This window comes from Arachis hypogaea, chromosome 1 (genome assembly GCF_003086295.3).
Source record: "Arachis hypogaea cultivar Tifrunner chromosome 1, arahy.Tifrunner.gnm2.J5K5, whole genome shotgun sequence".
In the NCBI taxonomy this organism is placed as follows: Eukaryota; Viridiplantae; Streptophyta; class Magnoliopsida; order Fabales; family Fabaceae; genus Arachis; species Arachis hypogaea.
In genome coordinates this window covers 97,381,676-97,399,848 of record NC_092036.1, presented here as the reverse complement: position 1 = coordinate 97,399,848, position 18,173 = coordinate 97,381,676, and the positions used below count along the sequence as shown (strand labels likewise).

Here is an 18,173-nt window from a genome sequence, read left to right as displayed (position 1 = left end):
GGGATAAAGAGGAACCTTTCGGTTACTTAGTGGACTTTTAAATTTTGGCAGAGATTAAGATTAGATTAAGATTTTTTATTCTTTTTGTCGACAAGATTTTGGTCCAAATTAAATGAATACATGTATAGCATAAACTAGCAAAGAAAAGGAAAAGAAAAGAAATGAACGGAATTATGATAACACATGAAGAATATAAATGAGGAAACAAATGAATGATGACACTACTACTACTACTACATGAAATTGAGGAATGGGCCAAACAAAAGAGATGTGCACAGAATGAAGCCGTATTGCAACATTGATATTCGAGTTCTGATTGCTGAGGAACGCGGACCCCTTCTTCTAGGACGAGGCGAAAACTTTCTGTTTTGAGATAAAAAGTTGTGGTGTGTCGGTACTAGACTCTCGTGTGAAACAACTGCACTTAGTGATGCTTCTTTCTGGTTGATTTCATCTGCTGAAGTTAGTAGCCACAGTGAGAATAGCACCAAAGCGACGAAGCAAGCACAAAGCATGCCTCTTGTGTGCCTCATAGCTGTGCCTTTTGCCAAGAAGCTCCAATACAGTGCAAATATATATATACATGGAGTGAATACCCTTTTTTTTTTGAGATACTTGGTTATTATAATTTATGCAGGTAAAATAGGGCTAATTTTTTTTGTTATGGAAGTAGAAGTAGTGATATACTTTAACATTGTAACTTTTGGTGTTTTTTAAAACTGTGGAAGTACACAAATCGGAGGGTCCGATTTTTGTACCTCAAAATTTTTAATTTTTTTAACACAAATCGAACCGCGATTTGTATACCTCTCACAAATCGAACGGTCCGATTTCTGTACCTCTACAAAACAGACCGTCCGATTTCTGTACTTCTAATAAATCGGACCGTCCGATTTCTGCTTTTCTAGTTAAACAATTCCACATTTGAGTATAACACCTCAACAATCCACATTTTAAAAAAATACCACTACCACTCCAATATTTAAAATAAAAAATTCGTAAAATAGCAATGTATCAGGTTAAAGCTGCAAATTCCAACTTTGTCCGGAAAATCTAAATAAAGCAATATTGAAGAAGCAGAGTTTTCTAATACGTATCTAATACCAAAAACAACTAATAGACGGTGCACGTATTGATAAAAAAAGAAGTATGAAATACAAGGCATAGGCAAGCAAAAGCAGTGTAAACAAAAGAAAAGGAAAAGTTTGAATTGTAAATACAACCAACTATAACTTTTGTATTGAAGAAAAAGACAGTGGCCAAAAGTAGCGAAAACAATGACTAGATGACAGTGATAGATGCCGATCATTAACACATGAAAATCCATCCAGATCCAGTAATGCTTGCTTGTATAGTTTATTCAATGTTTAGGAACCATACTCCTTCCATTTTCCATCTATAACAACTTTTCCTATATGGACCACGAACAGGGTCACCAATCACCATATTACAACATTATATTGAACCAATGGTTAGTGGAGCAAGCTATTGAAAATATCTTGTTTAATAAGCTTCTGAAGAGAAGCCCTGCCAAATTGTTTTGCCAATTCTCCGGTTACTCGGTCCATATAGAGTACATACAGTCCATTTCTACTTTCCAGAAGTTCTAATGCTTTTTTTGCCTGGATAATTGATGACACCCAATCTTCAAGGAGCACTGTGAAGTGTAATGTCATAGTTACTAGTTAGTTATAGTTGTTATAATTGGTTTATCTTCTTATTACAATCAATCAGCAAGACTTCATAGGGGAAGAATATGTGTAGGAAAATACTTGAACATTATCATTTTTTTATGTAGAATAATAATAACAATTTTGTTAAGGGCGTTTGTCAAGACTTTTAATATAGAAAGATTTTATTGCAGAGTTAAAATTTTTAAATTTTCAAATTATAGTGTATTTATTGCAAAAAGAAAAAAATAAATAAAGTTTTCAATTGAAGTAAAGGAATAAGAAAACCCTGCTAATAATAAACATAGGTAAGACTATGGTGTACCTTTATCAAAATCTTCAGATTTTGACCACTCTAATAAGTAATCTGACACCATGAACTCGATGAGTTGGATCCTGTCATCCATAAAAAAAAAAGAAGACAAATGCATTAGCCTTAAAAAACACTTCCTCGGGCTCAACCTATATTGAACTATTCGTAATAGTTAATGAAATTCAGGGTTACGAGTCAAGAATGCTAACATGTATTTGCATAGAACTTACATTAAGAACATACTTTCATGCATATCAGGAAAGGCATCATCAAACGGATCAGAGAAAAGCAAACGATCGGCTAGCACCAAAATTCTCTGACAAACTGAAAGTATTGCCCGCTGGCCGATGTAGCCCTCACTTCCAAGTTTACGAATCAAATGCTGGATACAATACTGTGCATTCGCATCTGAGTGTTGAGATCCTAGATTAAATTATTTAAAAAAAAAACAAAATGCTAATCAATTAAATGACCAAGGCAAGAAAAATTAAAGATATTACACAGCTACAAAAGTTTAGCAAAAAAGGGTAAGCAAATCTAAAAGTACTGATACCATTTTCCGACAAGGGCAAACACATCTTCCTAACCAAACGTGTAACTAGGCTGTTGATAATTCCTTCGATAAGTTCCAGGTTCCTCCCATTAGATAGAAGATTCTTTAATGTAACTTCAGAAAAAGGCATAAAATAATCTTTAGTGAGGACAATAAGGATACAGGATTGTGGGTAGTTCGTAACATGATAATCCGAAATGAAGCCATAAAAATTTGAATGAAACATAATAAGCGCTCAAGATGTCAAAATTTGACACTAATCAGAAGTTTGCAAGAGTGGGAGACTAGCCCAGTGTACGGGCTTGCATGAAGTATTGCCAAATACAGCTGAAATTAACTGATATGGCTCATACAGCTATTCATTCACAGCCAATATTCATTTACTTGATGCATTTCGTAAAACAAAATACGAACTGGGCTTTCCTTTTGGAGACAAATGAAACCCCACAGGAAGCCACAAATTATGTATAAGAAAAATTTTAAAAATAGCAACCTAATAGAAAATATTGATCCCATACAGGAACTTAATTATAAACGCTTGCCGTAAATTATAAGTATCTAATTAAAACAAGTTGTACACAAACATTGAAAAGCACAGAATACCCAATATAAACTCTTCAGCTTGATGTGCCAGGTTTGCAAACTTGGAATCATCCACCTAAAAAAGAAAACGGGAAGAAAAGATTTGTCATTCTGTGTAAATAATAAATGCATTGAAAATAAATGGTTAAGTGAAGCACTATGACAGGTGATACAGAATCACAAAGGTCCACAAGAAAGTCAACAGAGGCCTTAAGCTGTTCTGTTTCATCCTCCTCCGTTAAACCTGTAGTTTCAGTTTCAAAATTGAAAACAAATTTAGTGCGACTCGCTTTCAAATTCTCAATATGGAAGTAACACCATTCTTGTTACAAATAATGAAATGTGCCTTTAACAAGAAGCTGTTAGAGTGTTGCTATGTAATAATGTACCTAAAGTAAGTCGCTGCTTACTTGAAGAAGATGAACCTACTCTTCTCCTTCTTTCCTTAAAGCGCACTACAAAAAGCAGATTTTCAAGACCAATGGTTCATTGAAGATCACGGTGCCATAACGAATAAGATGAAAGTGATGATGATAGCGAAACCTTGTCTAAGAAATCTACGGCGAAGAACATCGTTGAATCTGGCGTCAGAGCCACTTCCATGCTGATTAGGGTTTAACTGTCCCAAATTGTCGAAGAAATAGCACTTACAAGAAGCACTAGCGGGGAAGAGATCGCAGTGCGAAGCATCTACATCAAATTCCAGAAGCTCCTAATTTCAGTAAGCGCGTCGTGTGTACATGTGAAAGATGGAAATCGAACCTAGAGCTTCGTTGAGATCTTCTCTGAGCCTCAGGATCTCTTGCTTTCTTTCCTTGGCCTAAGATTCCAAACACACAAATAGAAATAAAGACACGGAGAACGCATCGGATTCAGAAGAAAAAGAAGGTAGTGATTCGTTTCGAACCTTTCGCTTCCAACGAAGGGCGTCATTAGAAGGCGCACCAGGCTCGTTATTGTTATTCAGAACCTTCGATCGGAGAAGCGATATCGCCACCGCCAGCTTCAGCGATTCGTCATTCCCGCCTTCCTTCTCTGCCATTTCCATTTTTTTTCGTATTTAACACTTCAATGTAATTGTCCAACATGCTCTAATTAAAAGGACAAATACGTCCTGATATTTTTTTTGGCTTGACATTTTCGTCTTCGAAGAAGGGAAAATACATTCAAGTCTCTCACTCCTAAAATAAGTGGACATTTATATCCTTTCATTGAACTCAGGCGTTTGGATTGAACGAAAAAGTATGAGCTGACAGAGGTGGCGCTGACATGGCCGTTACGAAAGCCACGTAGCAGGGAGCATTTCGAAACAGGACATATAAGTTTTTGGAAAGAAAATTAAAAGGACAAATACGTCCTGATATTTCTTTTGGCCTGACATTTTCGTCTTCGAAGAAGGGAAAATACATTCAAGTCTCTCACCCCTAAAATAAGTGGACATTTATATCCTTTCATTGAACTCAGGCGTTTGGATTGAACGAAAAAGTATGAGCTGATAGAGGTGGCGCTGACATGGCCGTTACGAAGGCCACGTGGCAGGGAGCATTTCGAAACAGGACATATAAGTTTTTGGAAAGAAAAAACGACGCTGTTTTTGTAACCTCTCCCAATCTTTTAAATTTCTCTGCCCTTTTCTTTTTCCTTCAGTCTTTTTTTCCTTCCATTCTTCTTCCTCGGTCCCTGCCTCGATTACCGCTGCACAACCGCGCCTCCGTCAGCCACCATCAACGCCGGCAACCTTTTCCTTCCTCTCTTTTGAGTAGCTGTTGATCCTGTGAACGATCCTTAAGAGTATCCATCTCATCCAGCATGTCATCTCATTCTCTGTCTTGGCACTTGATGTTCCTGTAACGTTGATCCATACGACGCTCCAACTTGTCTAGTCGGGCCATAAGCTTGAGCCCTAACTCTTGAGTCATGAGACCCTGAAAACCGGAAGGTGGTGCAGCTGGTAATGAGGTAGGAGGCTATGGTGCTGTAATAGTAGGCTGTCCCTCAGATATCGGGAAGTTAGATGCGTCTTCTATCGGGACTCCCATATCGGGATCAGAGAAGAGACCAGCGCTCTCCTTAGCTGGTTGTTTCCCTTTCCCAGTTGATTTTTTTTCTTTGGCAGGTCACAAGCATCTCACAAGCAGGACCTCTACACAATTCATACTCATACAATTCAACCATTCAAAACTATACAGCGGTGGAATTGAATGAAGAATGAGTGATGCACATTGACAGAAAAACTGAAGTTGATAAATCTCAAGTAAAAATTTAAATATACATGTGGCCATTCATGTAATTCACATTGCAAAAAGAGATTGAATGAAGAAGTACACATTAAACATCAAAGCATCACACAAACACTCTTCAAAGATGAGTGGAAATAAGGAATATGAAGCAGCTTAGTGAAATATAAGAATAGAAAATCTCAACTAAATAGAGAAATGACAAGCCAAGGTAGTGATTAATTGGCCTTGGCAACATTCAAAGCGAAAAGCGTGCATACCATGTCAATTAATCAAAGTGAAGATTGAGTTTTGAAAACAAAACTTTTCTAAAATTCGGCAGCATCTTAGTAGTACATAGTACAATTTCAAAAGTCAAACAAACAATGAATTCAACAGTCAATTATAGGTAGAGAGTGTAGATCAAATAATCAAGTCTCATTGAATCAAAATTGAAGTTCAATATGCATTAAGAACTCAACATCACTAAGTAAGAACAAAAGCACTAGATTCAAGAAGCAATTCTCATCGAGTTCAACAATTATATCAAAAGTAAGCTACATAAAACCTAACAAAAGTGCATCATTGAATCAAAAGAATTAGTCCATTTTAAAACAAAGATGTGGCATCAGACAGCAAAATGAGCACATAAGAGTTCATTGTTAACCAAAATAGTCAATGAGAATTTACACAGCAACAATGTAAAACATCAATCTAAACAATTTTCATTAACCAACCCTGATCCTAACAACTCAAGAACAATTGAACAAACTAAATATAATGAACTACAAACAGTGATTGCACAGACAGCAGCATTAAGCAAGCAAGACCTAATCCACTATCCATGTCAGATTCTCTAACAACCTAATGTAACTAACTAATCTAACCTAATTGAAATTAGCTAAACAAAACTAACTAAACAATATTAATTAACTAATTGCAATAACAGAGTGAATTAAATAGAGAGAAAAAAGACCTGGAAAGCACAGGGGTGATAATGAGAGAGAGAGAAAATGATGGTTGGGCCCTAGTAGCGACGGTGGTCCGCCGGTAGAGAGGCGGCGGCGGGGCGGCAGTGGGTCGCCGAGAAGGTTGTTGCGGACGAACGGTGGATGGAAGGAGGGTGAGAAGAGAGAGAGACTAATGGGAGTAAGGGAGTGAGAAAGGGAAGAAGACGCGAAAAGAGAGGAAGGAGGAGGTCGCTGGCGTTGATGGTGGCTGACGGAGGCGCCGCTGTGCAGCAGTGATGGAGGCAGGGGCCGAGGAAGAAGATTGGAAGGAAAAAAGGACGAAGGAAGAAGAAAAGGCAGAGAAATTTGAAACAGGATTGGGGGAGATTACAAAAACGGCGTCGTTTTTGTCTCCAGGGACTTATATGTCCTGTTTCGAAATGCTCCCTGCCACGTGGCCTCCATAACGGCCAGATCAGCGCCACCTCTGCTAGGTCAGATTTTTCCGTCCCGTCCAAACGCCTGAATTCAACGGAAGGACATAAATGTCCACGTTTTTCGGAGGTGAGGGACTTGAATGTATTTTCCCTTCCTTGAGGACGAAAATGTCCGCGAAAAAAAAAAAGTTAGAAACATATTTGTCCTTTACTCTTCTTCTTCTTCTTCTTCTTATTATTATTATTATTATTATTATTATTATTATTATTATTATTAGATACTTTCATTTCTTATAATAAACATTTTTCTCATGCGAGTATTTTCTTGTATATATAAGCAATTCAATTCTAAGCAATTTTACAGATCAAATCCTCAATAAATTTTCCTTCGAGCTTCTTTGCGCTTCTTCAACAACGTCGTCGTCATCGTGATTGTCGTCGTCATCTTAAAACAAGAATTAAAACAAGAAAAAGAATGAAAACAAGAATTAAAACAAGAAAAAGAATGATGCATACTTGCGCCTTTTTTATTGGACTTGTATCAACTATCAACTTACTTAGTTAAACTTGCTTACAAAAATAATATAATTTGGCAAACGATTTTCTGGTTTGATATCATATCAAAGCTTAAATATTATTGATTGTTATTGATATTGTTTTAGGCCTCAGGAAATTAAGGCCGTATATAGGAACGAAATAAACACGTTATAATTTATTTGGGAAGAAAACAATTATGAAAAATTACAAGGATGGCAGGAGGAAATAACGACAATGATATTTATGAACTGACGAGTTTAACAATTACTCTTGTAAAGAAAATTAAAAATAAAATGGAAACTAATGAAATACAAAAAACATTTGGACCCTGTAATGGGCCATTTTCTCTAGGAGAAACAAAATCCGTAGAATTTATGGTTTTGACTGTTCCCTCAACAAATAAACACCTCTACGACATCCCCAAAAAGACCAAAATCAAAATTATACAACTTGATGGAAAATACCTGATAATTGAAACTCCACTTTTATAACATAGTGCAATACAAATGCTCTTTAACTCAAGTGTGAGCGTAAAAAGGGTTGGGAACTTGAAAGTAGTGAAACAGGGAAGAGATGTTCGTCCAGATACACAATTTGGTCATGCATAATCCCCATCAGGTTTCACTGGAACAGTCCCCGGCATGCGTCAATATCCGACGCTTGTGATTCTAACACTGCTTGCCCGGATGCAGAGCTGATGACATGCATAGCGCTGTCGAATATTACTTTCTGGAACCGGTCGTCTTCCACCTTCTTAAGTACCTCCCTCACCACCTTAAAGTCCAAACCTCCAGCCAAAATCAGTCTTCCTATTATCTCCCCAAAATTGTTTGGTGCTTTAGGCAAGTCTATGCCAATATCATCAATCATTGAACCAAATAACAAGCAACCAGTTCCTATGTCTCTAGGCACAAGGATCTTCTTCATCAAAAGATACTCGATAAGATTGGCAACAGGTTCAACGCAGGGTGGGCTTTTATCCAGAGCAAGAGAAATGGCTTCCTTGACAAACTCTGGGTGGTAAGCAGGTGATTTTAGTTCCTCCACACACTGCAGTGCCTCGTCCAAGAGGCGAACACTGAAATATTCTTCCAGAAGAGACACTGTTTTCCGGTGAAGATCAGCAGTATCCGATTTTACAACTGGAGCCTGTGCTTTCTCAGAGGACACGGCGGGAGGAGCGGCTTTAACAGGTGAAGCGACCTGAGGTGCAGGCTCAGAACCAAAACCATAATTTGATGGACGAGCAGGAGGTCCACCCCCTCCATGCACTAAGGCACTATTTCTCATAAGACCAGCACTTCCTTGAGGTAGATACTTAGAGCTCAGGGTTGATGACTTGGAAAACATAGGAGACTGGCCACGTCCTGCAGTTTGAGCACCTGAAATGTCACCTCTTGGAATTGATCTAGTCCTAGGCATCTCCCAATTATCATTATCAATTCCAGGCATCCCAGGCATCTTCCTTGTCCCAGGCATCCCAGGCATCAAGCCCCCAGTGCCAGGTCGGGCAATGGGGAAGCCCCCAGGGTTGGTATTTCCAGGAACACCAGAAACTACACCACGGGGATTTCTGATACTTGCAGTAGCACCTGGGCGCAGACCAAGATTCTTTTCGGCCTCGGAATGAATTTCAGTGATGGTCTTAGCTTTCACCTACACAAGTAAACATCGATGCTTAATATGTGCCTTCAAAAGTTAAGGCATGTATATACAACAAGTTGTTTAAATTTACCTCTTCACGTCTTGGAACCCAATTATTAGAACGCAAATCTAGAACGTCGCGAACCATGAACCTCAGACGTGGTGCAAGTTGGGAGTTTGTGCTCAACTCTTTCAACCGGTTGAAGTAAATATCATTTATCCGCCGTGATTTTGGACTTTCATCGAGCTGCTTACCAATGGTGTTGAAAAATTGACATATAGCTTCAACATTTTCCTCAGCTGGACAGATCTTGCTGTCAGGAGGTCCTAGAAGCTCCTGTTCCAAATAACAGTTAACCAATCAAACAAAACTTGATATTACACCCCAAAACAAGAAATAATATTACATCAGTGAAGTCTCAAGTCATGCTAGAACCTGAACAATGTGATGGACAATCTTTTCTGGAACCATTTTTTGCTTCAGCAGCTCTCCAATTAAGCGGATGTTTCCAAGGGTACGAAGCTTGACAAGTCTCTCCTTGTCACGGCGCTCCATCTCTTGATCAGGAGCAGTCATTTGCCTAAGTTCTTCCCTCAGCTTATCTGCACCTTCAAACGCCTCCTGGCAGATATTCAAGAGTACTCGCTTAAAAGTGATTTCTTTCCCACCAGGTTCATCTGATGGGAAAGGAGGCAGCTTTTCATTAAGATCAGAACAGAGCTGAGCATACATGGGGCAAAATGTTGGCTCTAGCACTGCCTTATCAAATATAAGCGAAATGACCCCCTGCATTTACAAACAAAGTTAATTAGGAACAAGTAAACATAAAATGTTATTACAACAGCAAAATTAAAAATAATTAAAAAAACACCTTGAGTATGTCAGCTGATGTTATGCCTGCATCAATCAACTGACCCTTTAGAAGATCAAATTTCTCAGGAGTCAACTTATTTAGTATTCTGTGAAACAGTTAACAACATTAGTAAGTAGTAGCACAAGCCACACATTCTGAACTCCAAACAAAGTTTGTGTAAGTGATTAAATTAAAAATAGAAAAGATAACGATACTTAGAAGCTAATTCTATAGTTTAAGCAGGAAATAAGTAAATAAAATTATCACAACTAACAAACATCAAACATGATTTGTTTCACATTTAATATATGATGATTATCCCTCAAATTGTTCCTTGGTTCAAATTACTATTACTAAGGTGTGGAATTTAACGGTAATGCATACACCGCAATTAAAAAATCTACATCGGGTTAACGTCAATGGATACCCACTCAAATATCAATAAATATTAAGATGATAAAAATATGTTACCCTTTAACAGTCTTCAGGACACGATCCTTTTCAGAGAGACTTCCCCTTCTAGCGGACCATGGCACCTCAGCCTTGACCAGAGTAGGAGAAGGTCCTCCCTAAATTAATACAAAGATTAAAAAAATTAATTATACAATACAATTGGTCAAGGAATAAAGGATAAGGCTTCAAGCACTTGTGTCTTTTTATATTACCACTTGGTTAGATGAGATGTGTGCCCTTGCAAACTGAGAATTCAGTTGGTCTTGACGATTAACCTGACTAGTATTGCCAAACTCCCTATTCTCCCTGTCCCTGAGATTATCCCAGGACCTCTCATCGGCATTTGCAGGAGGAGGCTGCCCAGACCGGCCACGCCAGTCACGATTGTCAGGTTCAGAGTATCTATTTTGAAATTGAGGTGGAGGCTGCAGAAGATAATTCAGGCCTTATTAAACATATTAGAAACTAGTATATTGAAAATGATCCAAAATAAAATCATATATCTTAACATGATACATTTACAGCAGCAGTTTAAAGAATAAAAATAGCACTTGTGATGCACATGAGTTTTTTTTTTTCAAATTCATTCATAAATCTACATATTGTATCAGTATATTCATCACCAACAATAACTAAAACCGAGCTAACTTCATCCATCAATTTATCAGAGAGGATGAAAGAGGATTGGAACCTCAGAAAGTTACACACAAATAGAAAACAAAAAAAGCACTCACGTTGTTCTCTGAGCGTCCCCAACTTTGATTTTGATCCTCACCAAAAAGTTCAGCTTCAATATCTTGTTTGATCTTCAAAATATCATCAGGGATTTGAACAGCCTACAAGTAATCAGACAGATGTTAGCACACAAATATAAGTTATATGACAAAAGATATACAAGTCGCACAAAAACTGAATTATGCTGCCATTTCAACAGTATCATTAGAGCAAATAGACAAATTATGCAATGACAAAAGGCAGGTATGTATTCAGCAAGAGATTTCCACCAAAAAAAAAAAAAACGACAGCTGTTAATTATTAATTTAGTCAAAAGGTATAAGTAAATTAATAAGAGATCATAGAACAACACACCAGGAAATTTATCCACAAAAAGAGAATGAAAAAAAAAATGTAAGAGACCAATCCAACCACCAGTGATCAGTGTTGTCAGATAATGTTGATCAGACACAATATTTTGCCAATAAGCAACAACAATATTGTAAGATGGCTATTATTAATTTTAAAGCACAAAACTCAACACAGTACTTAATCAGAAAAAAATATGTCAATTACCTCTCGGAGCTGTAAAAGCTGATCCCTGGTATAACGCACCCGCTCGCGACCCTCAAATCGTGAATCTCCAGCCTATAAAACAGAGCATTTGGATTAAAAGCGTCTACCACAGTACATGGTTATATAAAAAACAGTCAATCATATAACTCACAGGAACACAACAAGAGGAGGTATCAAAACATATAATCAAAATTAAATGACACCAAGTTCTATACATGTATATCACAGTGAAAATATCATAATAACATTCTATTCACAATATACAAAATGGTGCAGCATAAACCAAAATCGCCTAGTAAATTCCATGTACGTGGGTCCTTTATGGACAATTTGAAACTTAGTCAAACCCACCTAAAAGCCCACAATTTACTTTTAGTCCATATTTACAGCAGGTACACATATTTAGTGGCCCACCAAGAATTAGGACATTCAACAACTCATGTTGCCCTAAATGGCCAAGTCCCTAGCTGCTATACACTGAAAAATCGCAGTAAAACTGAATTTGTTTAGTTCTTCACTGTTTTAGTTCTCTGCAGAGCTCTCTATGGTATTGCACCGGATGATGTTGTCACACAAATTAAAGAATATTATTTTCACAATCCAAACCTCAACACACAAAAAAAGAAAGCAACTTGAACATTGATATCAACCTAATTAACACAGGATCCAAAAAGTGAACAAGAAATAGAATCTGAAATAACGTATTGGAAACAAATATCCAAATAATCCTTCCAGCACCATGACAAGACACATTCAATGTCACAACGGAAACACGAGAGGAAAAAAACAAAGCAATCAAATTTGTTTCGGAAAAAGTAAATAAATGAAGAAAGAGTTAAACTTTAATGGAAAGCCTGCAGAATGAAGAGGTGAAAGCGACCGAAAAGGTAGATCCAGGGGAAACAGTTAACGATTGGAATTTATACCTTGATGGAGAACGCTGAAGAAGCGCCGCCATGGGGGCGGAGGAGAGGAAGATCGCCGAAGGCAAGGGAGGCAGAAGTCGTGGAGGAAGCAGAAGAGGAGGAGTCGAATCGAGGAGCAAGGAACCTGCTACCACCGCCGGAGCCGCCGCCTCGACCACCACCAGGCCTCAAGCTAATCACCGTCTGATCACCTTGCTGCATACCTCAGGATCTCTCGCTTCGAGATGAAATCTCCGCCGTCAGATGAATAAAAAAAGAGACGATAGATTCGACGAGCGAATCTGAGGGCTCAAAAGAACCAAAAAGGAGAACTTTACGAGATAGAGAGGAAGAGAGAGAGAGGAAGGAAAGGTTAGGGATGAAGAAGGATAGATAGAGATTGGGATTGGGAGTGTGTTGGGATATTTCTCTCTCTTCTGCGGAGTGAGAAGAGAAGAGAGAACTGCGTGAGAGCGTGAGAGAGAAGGAAAGAAAGAACGAAGGGGTGACAAAAAACCCTTATTACGAGTGAGCGTGCGTACAAACGTATAGCGTACCGTATGTCAAAATCGATTTTATAATTATTTTAAGATTTCAATTTTGGGAAAATACTTTGAAATTAGGTTAATAAAGATACAAGATAAAAGATAAACGGAAATTGAAGTTACGGCCTCCTTAGGGTTTGGATTTGGCGTCTTGCTCATTTATATGTACCGCATACCGTATAGTTCCAATAGGCTAAACGTATATACTACGTATTATAGAGGTGTCGAAGAGTAAGTGGGAGTGGGCCGGGTGGTCAAGATACGGCCCACAATAGTGATTGCTTTTTTTTTCAATAACAGTAATCTTGATCCACCTACCTTCCATTGAGATTTGTTATTTGTTATAAGATTTCAATCTAATTTTAAATCTGACTCTTATCTTTTCTTATTTTAAAATAAAATCTTATAAATTATATCATATCATGATTCAATTTTAAATATAATCAATTAAAATTTCATTCAAATTTAGATATTATTTTAAAATAAAATAATTAATTATTTTTTATTCTCATTTAATATTTTTAATTATCATATTCTATTTAAATTAATATATTTATTGATTAAATTATTTTTTAGCAAATATTATAATACTCGTTAGTATGTAAGTGTGAAGTTTAACACTAAGCAAGTAGTAAATTGGTCAAATTAAATTTACTAATTAAAATTGGCGTCTATCAACGTTCTTTAATAATCCGTTTTTTTTGTGTCAGATCCGATAGTATGAAGTAATATAACTTTACTAAAAATTCAATAAGAACAAAATATTAGGAGTGTACATGGCTCGATCCGATCCGAAGACCTGACCCAGTCCCGAACATTTTAAAGGCTAATTTAGTGTTATTTTACCGGGTCTAGGGTCGGGTAAGCGTCTCAAAAATAGACCCGGTCATTATTTCGGACTATGGTGGGTCAAGGCGAACCCCACTTTTATCCGACCCATGTGCACCCTAAGAGAACTAAAAAGATATATATGTTTTAAATTAATTTTAATATTATATTATATTAATTATAAGTTTATTGTTTTATTTTTAATCACACTTGTTGAATTAGAAAATAGGTCAAAGAACCATCAAATTAGAATTAATGGACAAATTCAAGTTCAAATATAGATATTAACTTTTTGGTAATAAGTTTCTTCTTTATAAATAAGTGCATCATAAATAAGTTTCTTTACAAATTATTGTTAAAGCTTTAAAGACCCGATTTTCATTTAATTTGGACTCGATATAGTTGTGGCCCGAAAATATTTAGGTTTCATCGGGTTTATGACTGAATCTGGGGCAGAAATTCAGTTTCACCCGACTGATGAACACCCCTACAAAGTATAATCATAAAGATCAAACTCTTTATCGATAGTTAACGGATTTCTTATTAATTAATCATTAATTCTACAAGTATTTAAATCATATCCAATATCTATTCGACTAGCATCATAGGACATTAGGTGTCCATAATCAAAGTATGATAAATACATTTTTAATTACTATGACAGTTGCAAGTCAAAGAAAATTCTATTTTTATATTCATCTTGAAAATATTTTATTGATAAATGCGATAACTATAACTATTAGGAATTCTCAAAGTGAATTAATTCAATAGTCAAATCTCTATATGCACCATCTATATATAATTTTTAATAAATAAGATATATCAATCTTCATCCAATGAAAATCATTACATATATATTGGTCTATCCGAATTATTAATGTCCCTTTTAATAATCCTATAATTAAGAACAGTTTAATTTATATTAAAAAAGACTTATCTCTTACTATTATGATCACTATTATAAAAGACTTGTCTCTTTATACTTTTTTTTCTTTCAATTGGGTCCTTGAACCAATTTTTCTTTTAATTAGGTCCTCTTGACGGCAAACATTACAAAAATTGTTAAAAAATAGTAAATTTACCATTATACCCATAGTTTACTCTTTACGAATCACTCATTCTCAAAATCTAATTCTCTTCTTCTTTCCTATCATTTCTCCTCCTGTGTTTTTCTCGTACCTTGTAAACATGGATACAAGCCAACTATCTTTAGAAATCTCTAACTAACAAGCAAAACAAGAAAAACACAAGAACATTGTCTCCATTGTTCACAAGCTCCAATAGAGATATGCACCTCTATTCACAATCCTAACTCACTCTCCATTAGAGATATATGTTCATTGAAGCTGCCTCTATTCATTCGTGTAGTTGTTAACGGATAAAAACGGCATTCTTATCCTACCTCTTATGGATCCTTGTCTCTCCATCTTGTCAGTTTCGATTCTTCAACGCTTAACTGGGAATAACTCTTCCGAACCCACCTTCTTCTAAAATAAAAGAAATGAAAAATTCCTAAAAAAATTGCCTTTAGATACCCTAATTGTGCAAATCTAAAAAGATAAGCGATACTAGAAGATTTTGCAGCCAATCAAAAATTAATATCACAATTAGCGAATGAAAACATGGAATTCGATTTTGAAATTAGATGAAAGTGGGAAATGGAGGAAGCAGAAACAATAGGAGATTGGAGGAATTCTGGTTTTTTTAGGGGGGAGGTGGGCTCAAAGACAGCGTGAGGCAACATTGGAGAAAACAGAAATGAAGGCGGTGGCTAATAGTGGAAGGAACGACATAAATGAAGTCAGTGACCACGACAAAGATGTACCGGAGTCAGCAACGACAGCAGCAGCTTTGTAGGCGTCGGAGACAACAGAAGTGACTTCATCGGTGGCAGTAGCAGCGGTCGAGGATGAATGACAGCTTCCACAACCATGGAAGAAGACATATGCGACAAGCGGAAGGATGGATAGAGTGAGCGAAGAGATATTGAGAAACCATGTTTGGCTTCGAAAATGGAGAATTAAAAGAGAAAGAGATAGAAAAAAGGGAGGAGAGGGCTATATTGTCATTTTGAAAAAAAGAAAAGGATTATTTTATGGATTCGATGGTATCTTTAATTTAGAAACAGAATCTTCCATTAATCTAAACGTTTTTGTTACGGTAAGGACTATATTATCAATTTATCATGGGCATGAGGACGACGTTAAATAACTCTCGTCAACTACTTTTTATTGACTAAAAATTCTATTAAGACAGAAGAAGTTTCGTTTTAACAGTTGTTATCTCCGTGATGATTTTCTAAAAATAGATATGTCACTATCGTTAATGGTTTACAATAAGCACCGCTATTAAATTTTACATGATGAATTGACGAAAGGACATAACGTGTCTAACAATTGCTATTATAAAAGATTTAAGTAATACTTTTTTTTCATGGACTAACTAATCTAATGGAGATGGGTTAGAGCGGAGATGGAACTTCCAATGGAGGCAAGAGCTATTCCAATAGGAGTCGTATTTAGTGAACCAGTTGCATGATACTTTAAAACAAGTCAAACTTGCTTGTGACATAGATGATAGATTTGTGTGAAAATTTGATAAATAAGGTATATTTTCTACTAACTCTTTTGTGCAGGTGTTGCATGCGGAAATGATTCCAGATGATATAGCAAGTTACAACTTTACTAGGACAGTTTGAAAAGGTCTAGTTCCACCATGAGTTGAGCTGTTTGTCTGGTTTTCTTTGACTGGAAGGGTGAATACGAAGGAGAGGATGAGTCGGTTTGGAGTGGTTAACCAGGAAGATGTTGTATGTGTATTATGTAATAAAGGTGTTGAATATGGTGACCACTTGTTTCTTTGTTGTGATTTTTCTTAGCAAATTTGGTGTGCATGGTTGTCATTTGTTGGAACGCTAAAAGAACATTTTCAAAGTTTGACTGAGCTATCAACTCATAAGGAGGAGTGCAAGAGATGGATGGTGTGATTCTGTGCAATTATCTAGAATATTTGGCAAGAAAGGAATAGAAGGATTTTTTAGAATAAAGGAAAAGGGGTTGACGATATTATCCATCAGTCCTTTATGAACTATAAGGAGTAGTTAGGTGCGGATCCCTTTTGTTATTGATGGCAATGCCGAAGATGACAGGGGGATATCTTTTAGTGTTCTTTGCTTTGGTTGCTTTCTTTTATTTGTTCTAGGTTGGTTCTCTTTGTTGTCTTCATATGCTCTACTTATTGTGTTGAGCTTTTTCTTTTAAAAAAATCTAAAATTGAAATCGTCAAAGACTTAATTGTCATTTTACTCGTTAAACAACCTAATGAGTTATATCATCATTTGTAAAGAGAGGTTGTTCTTTGATACTCCTCCACAACCTCCATGGATGTTGCAGTTATCACTTCAACTGTAAAGTCCTTATCTTCGAATACTTTTTGGTTGCGTGGAATCCAGATCTTCCACAGAAAGATGGCTTCCAAAACTACGCTTCTCTTTTAATTGGGATATCTTTAAGGCTGCGTTTCGAAGGGAGACTGAGACCGAGAGACTAAGACTGGGAGACAGAGACTGAATTAAGTCTTTGTATTGTGTTTAGTATAAAATGTACTGAACTAAGTTATGTCTCATTATTATGTTTAATTAAAATAAATATAAAAATTGAGGAGCGAATTTGGAATTTAAAAAGTTAAATGAATATATTTTTAATAAAAAATATTATTAAAGTTTCAGTTTTCATCTCCAAAATTTTAGTCTCCTGTGTCCCCACTTTCTGGAGGTATGAGATTAAAATTTTGGAGACAAGTACTGAAATTTTAGTTATAGTCTTTGACCACCAAATACAATACTAAATCTCACAACCTGTTTGAAACTTTTTAATGATATAGAATTGAATTGAATTCCAGCGTTTGGAATGAATTAATAAAATTACAGAATTGAATTGAATTTCGATGTTTGAAATATTTATCAAATGAATTAAAATTTTATAGTGGACATCTTTACCCTCTATTAATGTAACATTATATGAAATAATTAAAAAATTTATTTTAATTAGAACATGTATGTACAAATGCTAATAAAAATCTAATATTAAATATAAGTGTCATTCTACCCTATTTTACTTTTGGATTCTAGTTCTTTTGCTAGTACCATTTGTTCTTTGAGAGTCTTTAAAAAATTTTGTACTTTAGTCTTATTGATACTTAAAGAAAATTTGTTATTAATTTCTTCTACTACTTTTAGATAAGTTTCTACTGAAAATGCTCTATTTTTCTTTTGTCTCTTATTCTTTTGTATTTTGATAACTTCAACTAACAAACCACCAATGTTTATGGTCCATCTAAAATATGCATCTGGTTCATTTCCATTTTTAACATCAATAATTTTTTGACTATACATATT

At 36.0% G+C, this 18,173-nt stretch overlaps 2 protein-coding genes and 1 non-coding gene across 5 annotated transcripts; all 3 read right to left on the bottom strand.

Moving 5' to 3' along the window:
- Nucleotides 1–1,204: 1,204 nt before the first annotated feature.
- On the bottom strand, nt 1,205–4,270 carry LOC112699913 (protein MULTIPOLAR SPINDLE 1). 3 transcript variants are annotated; one of them, XM_029287498.2, is made up of 10 exons: nt 4,026–4,270; nt 3,881–3,938; nt 3,662–3,808; nt 3,508–3,573; nt 3,292–3,362; nt 3,140–3,194; nt 2,537–2,650; nt 2,227–2,406; nt 1,996–2,066; nt 1,205–1,657 (listed from the first exon to the last, which is right to left on the bottom strand). In XM_029287498.2, the coding sequence occupies exons 1-9, from the start codon at nt 4,164–4,166 to the stop codon at nt 2,026–2,028; spliced, it is 873 nt and encodes a 290-aa protein (XP_029143331.1). In that variant the 5' UTR covers nt 4,167–4,270; the 3' UTR covers nt 1,205–1,657; nt 1,996–2,025. The 3 variants fall into 3 exon arrangements, with proteins under 3 accessions (XP_029143331.1, XP_025607531.1, XP_025607529.1); XM_025751746.3 differs by having other exon boundaries at nt 2,214–2,406; nt 3,529–3,573; nt 4,026–4,261; XM_025751744.2 differs by having other exon boundaries at nt 2,214–2,406; nt 4,026–4,259.
- A 3,206-nt stretch (nt 4,271–7,476) lies between these two features.
- On the bottom strand, nt 7,477–12,964 carry LOC112699897 (eukaryotic translation initiation factor). The gene is made up of 9 exons (XM_025751742.2): nt 12,426–12,964; nt 11,500–11,571; nt 10,944–11,045; nt 10,422–10,634; nt 10,228–10,325; nt 9,775–9,862; nt 9,339–9,689; nt 8,994–9,239; nt 7,477–8,914 (listed from the first exon to the last, which is right to left on the bottom strand). The coding sequence occupies exons 1-9, from the start codon at nt 12,624–12,626 to the stop codon at nt 7,880–7,882; spliced, it is 2,406 nt and encodes an 801-aa protein (XP_025607527.1). The 5' UTR covers nt 12,627–12,964; the 3' UTR covers nt 7,477–7,879.
- On the bottom strand, nt 11,802–11,906 carry LOC112714738 (small nucleolar RNA snoR103). Its single transcript, XR_003159342.1, has one exon. It is a non-coding gene; the product is annotated as a small nucleolar RNA snoR103 (small nucleolar RNA).
- Nucleotides 12,965–18,173: the final 5,209 nt, after the last annotated feature.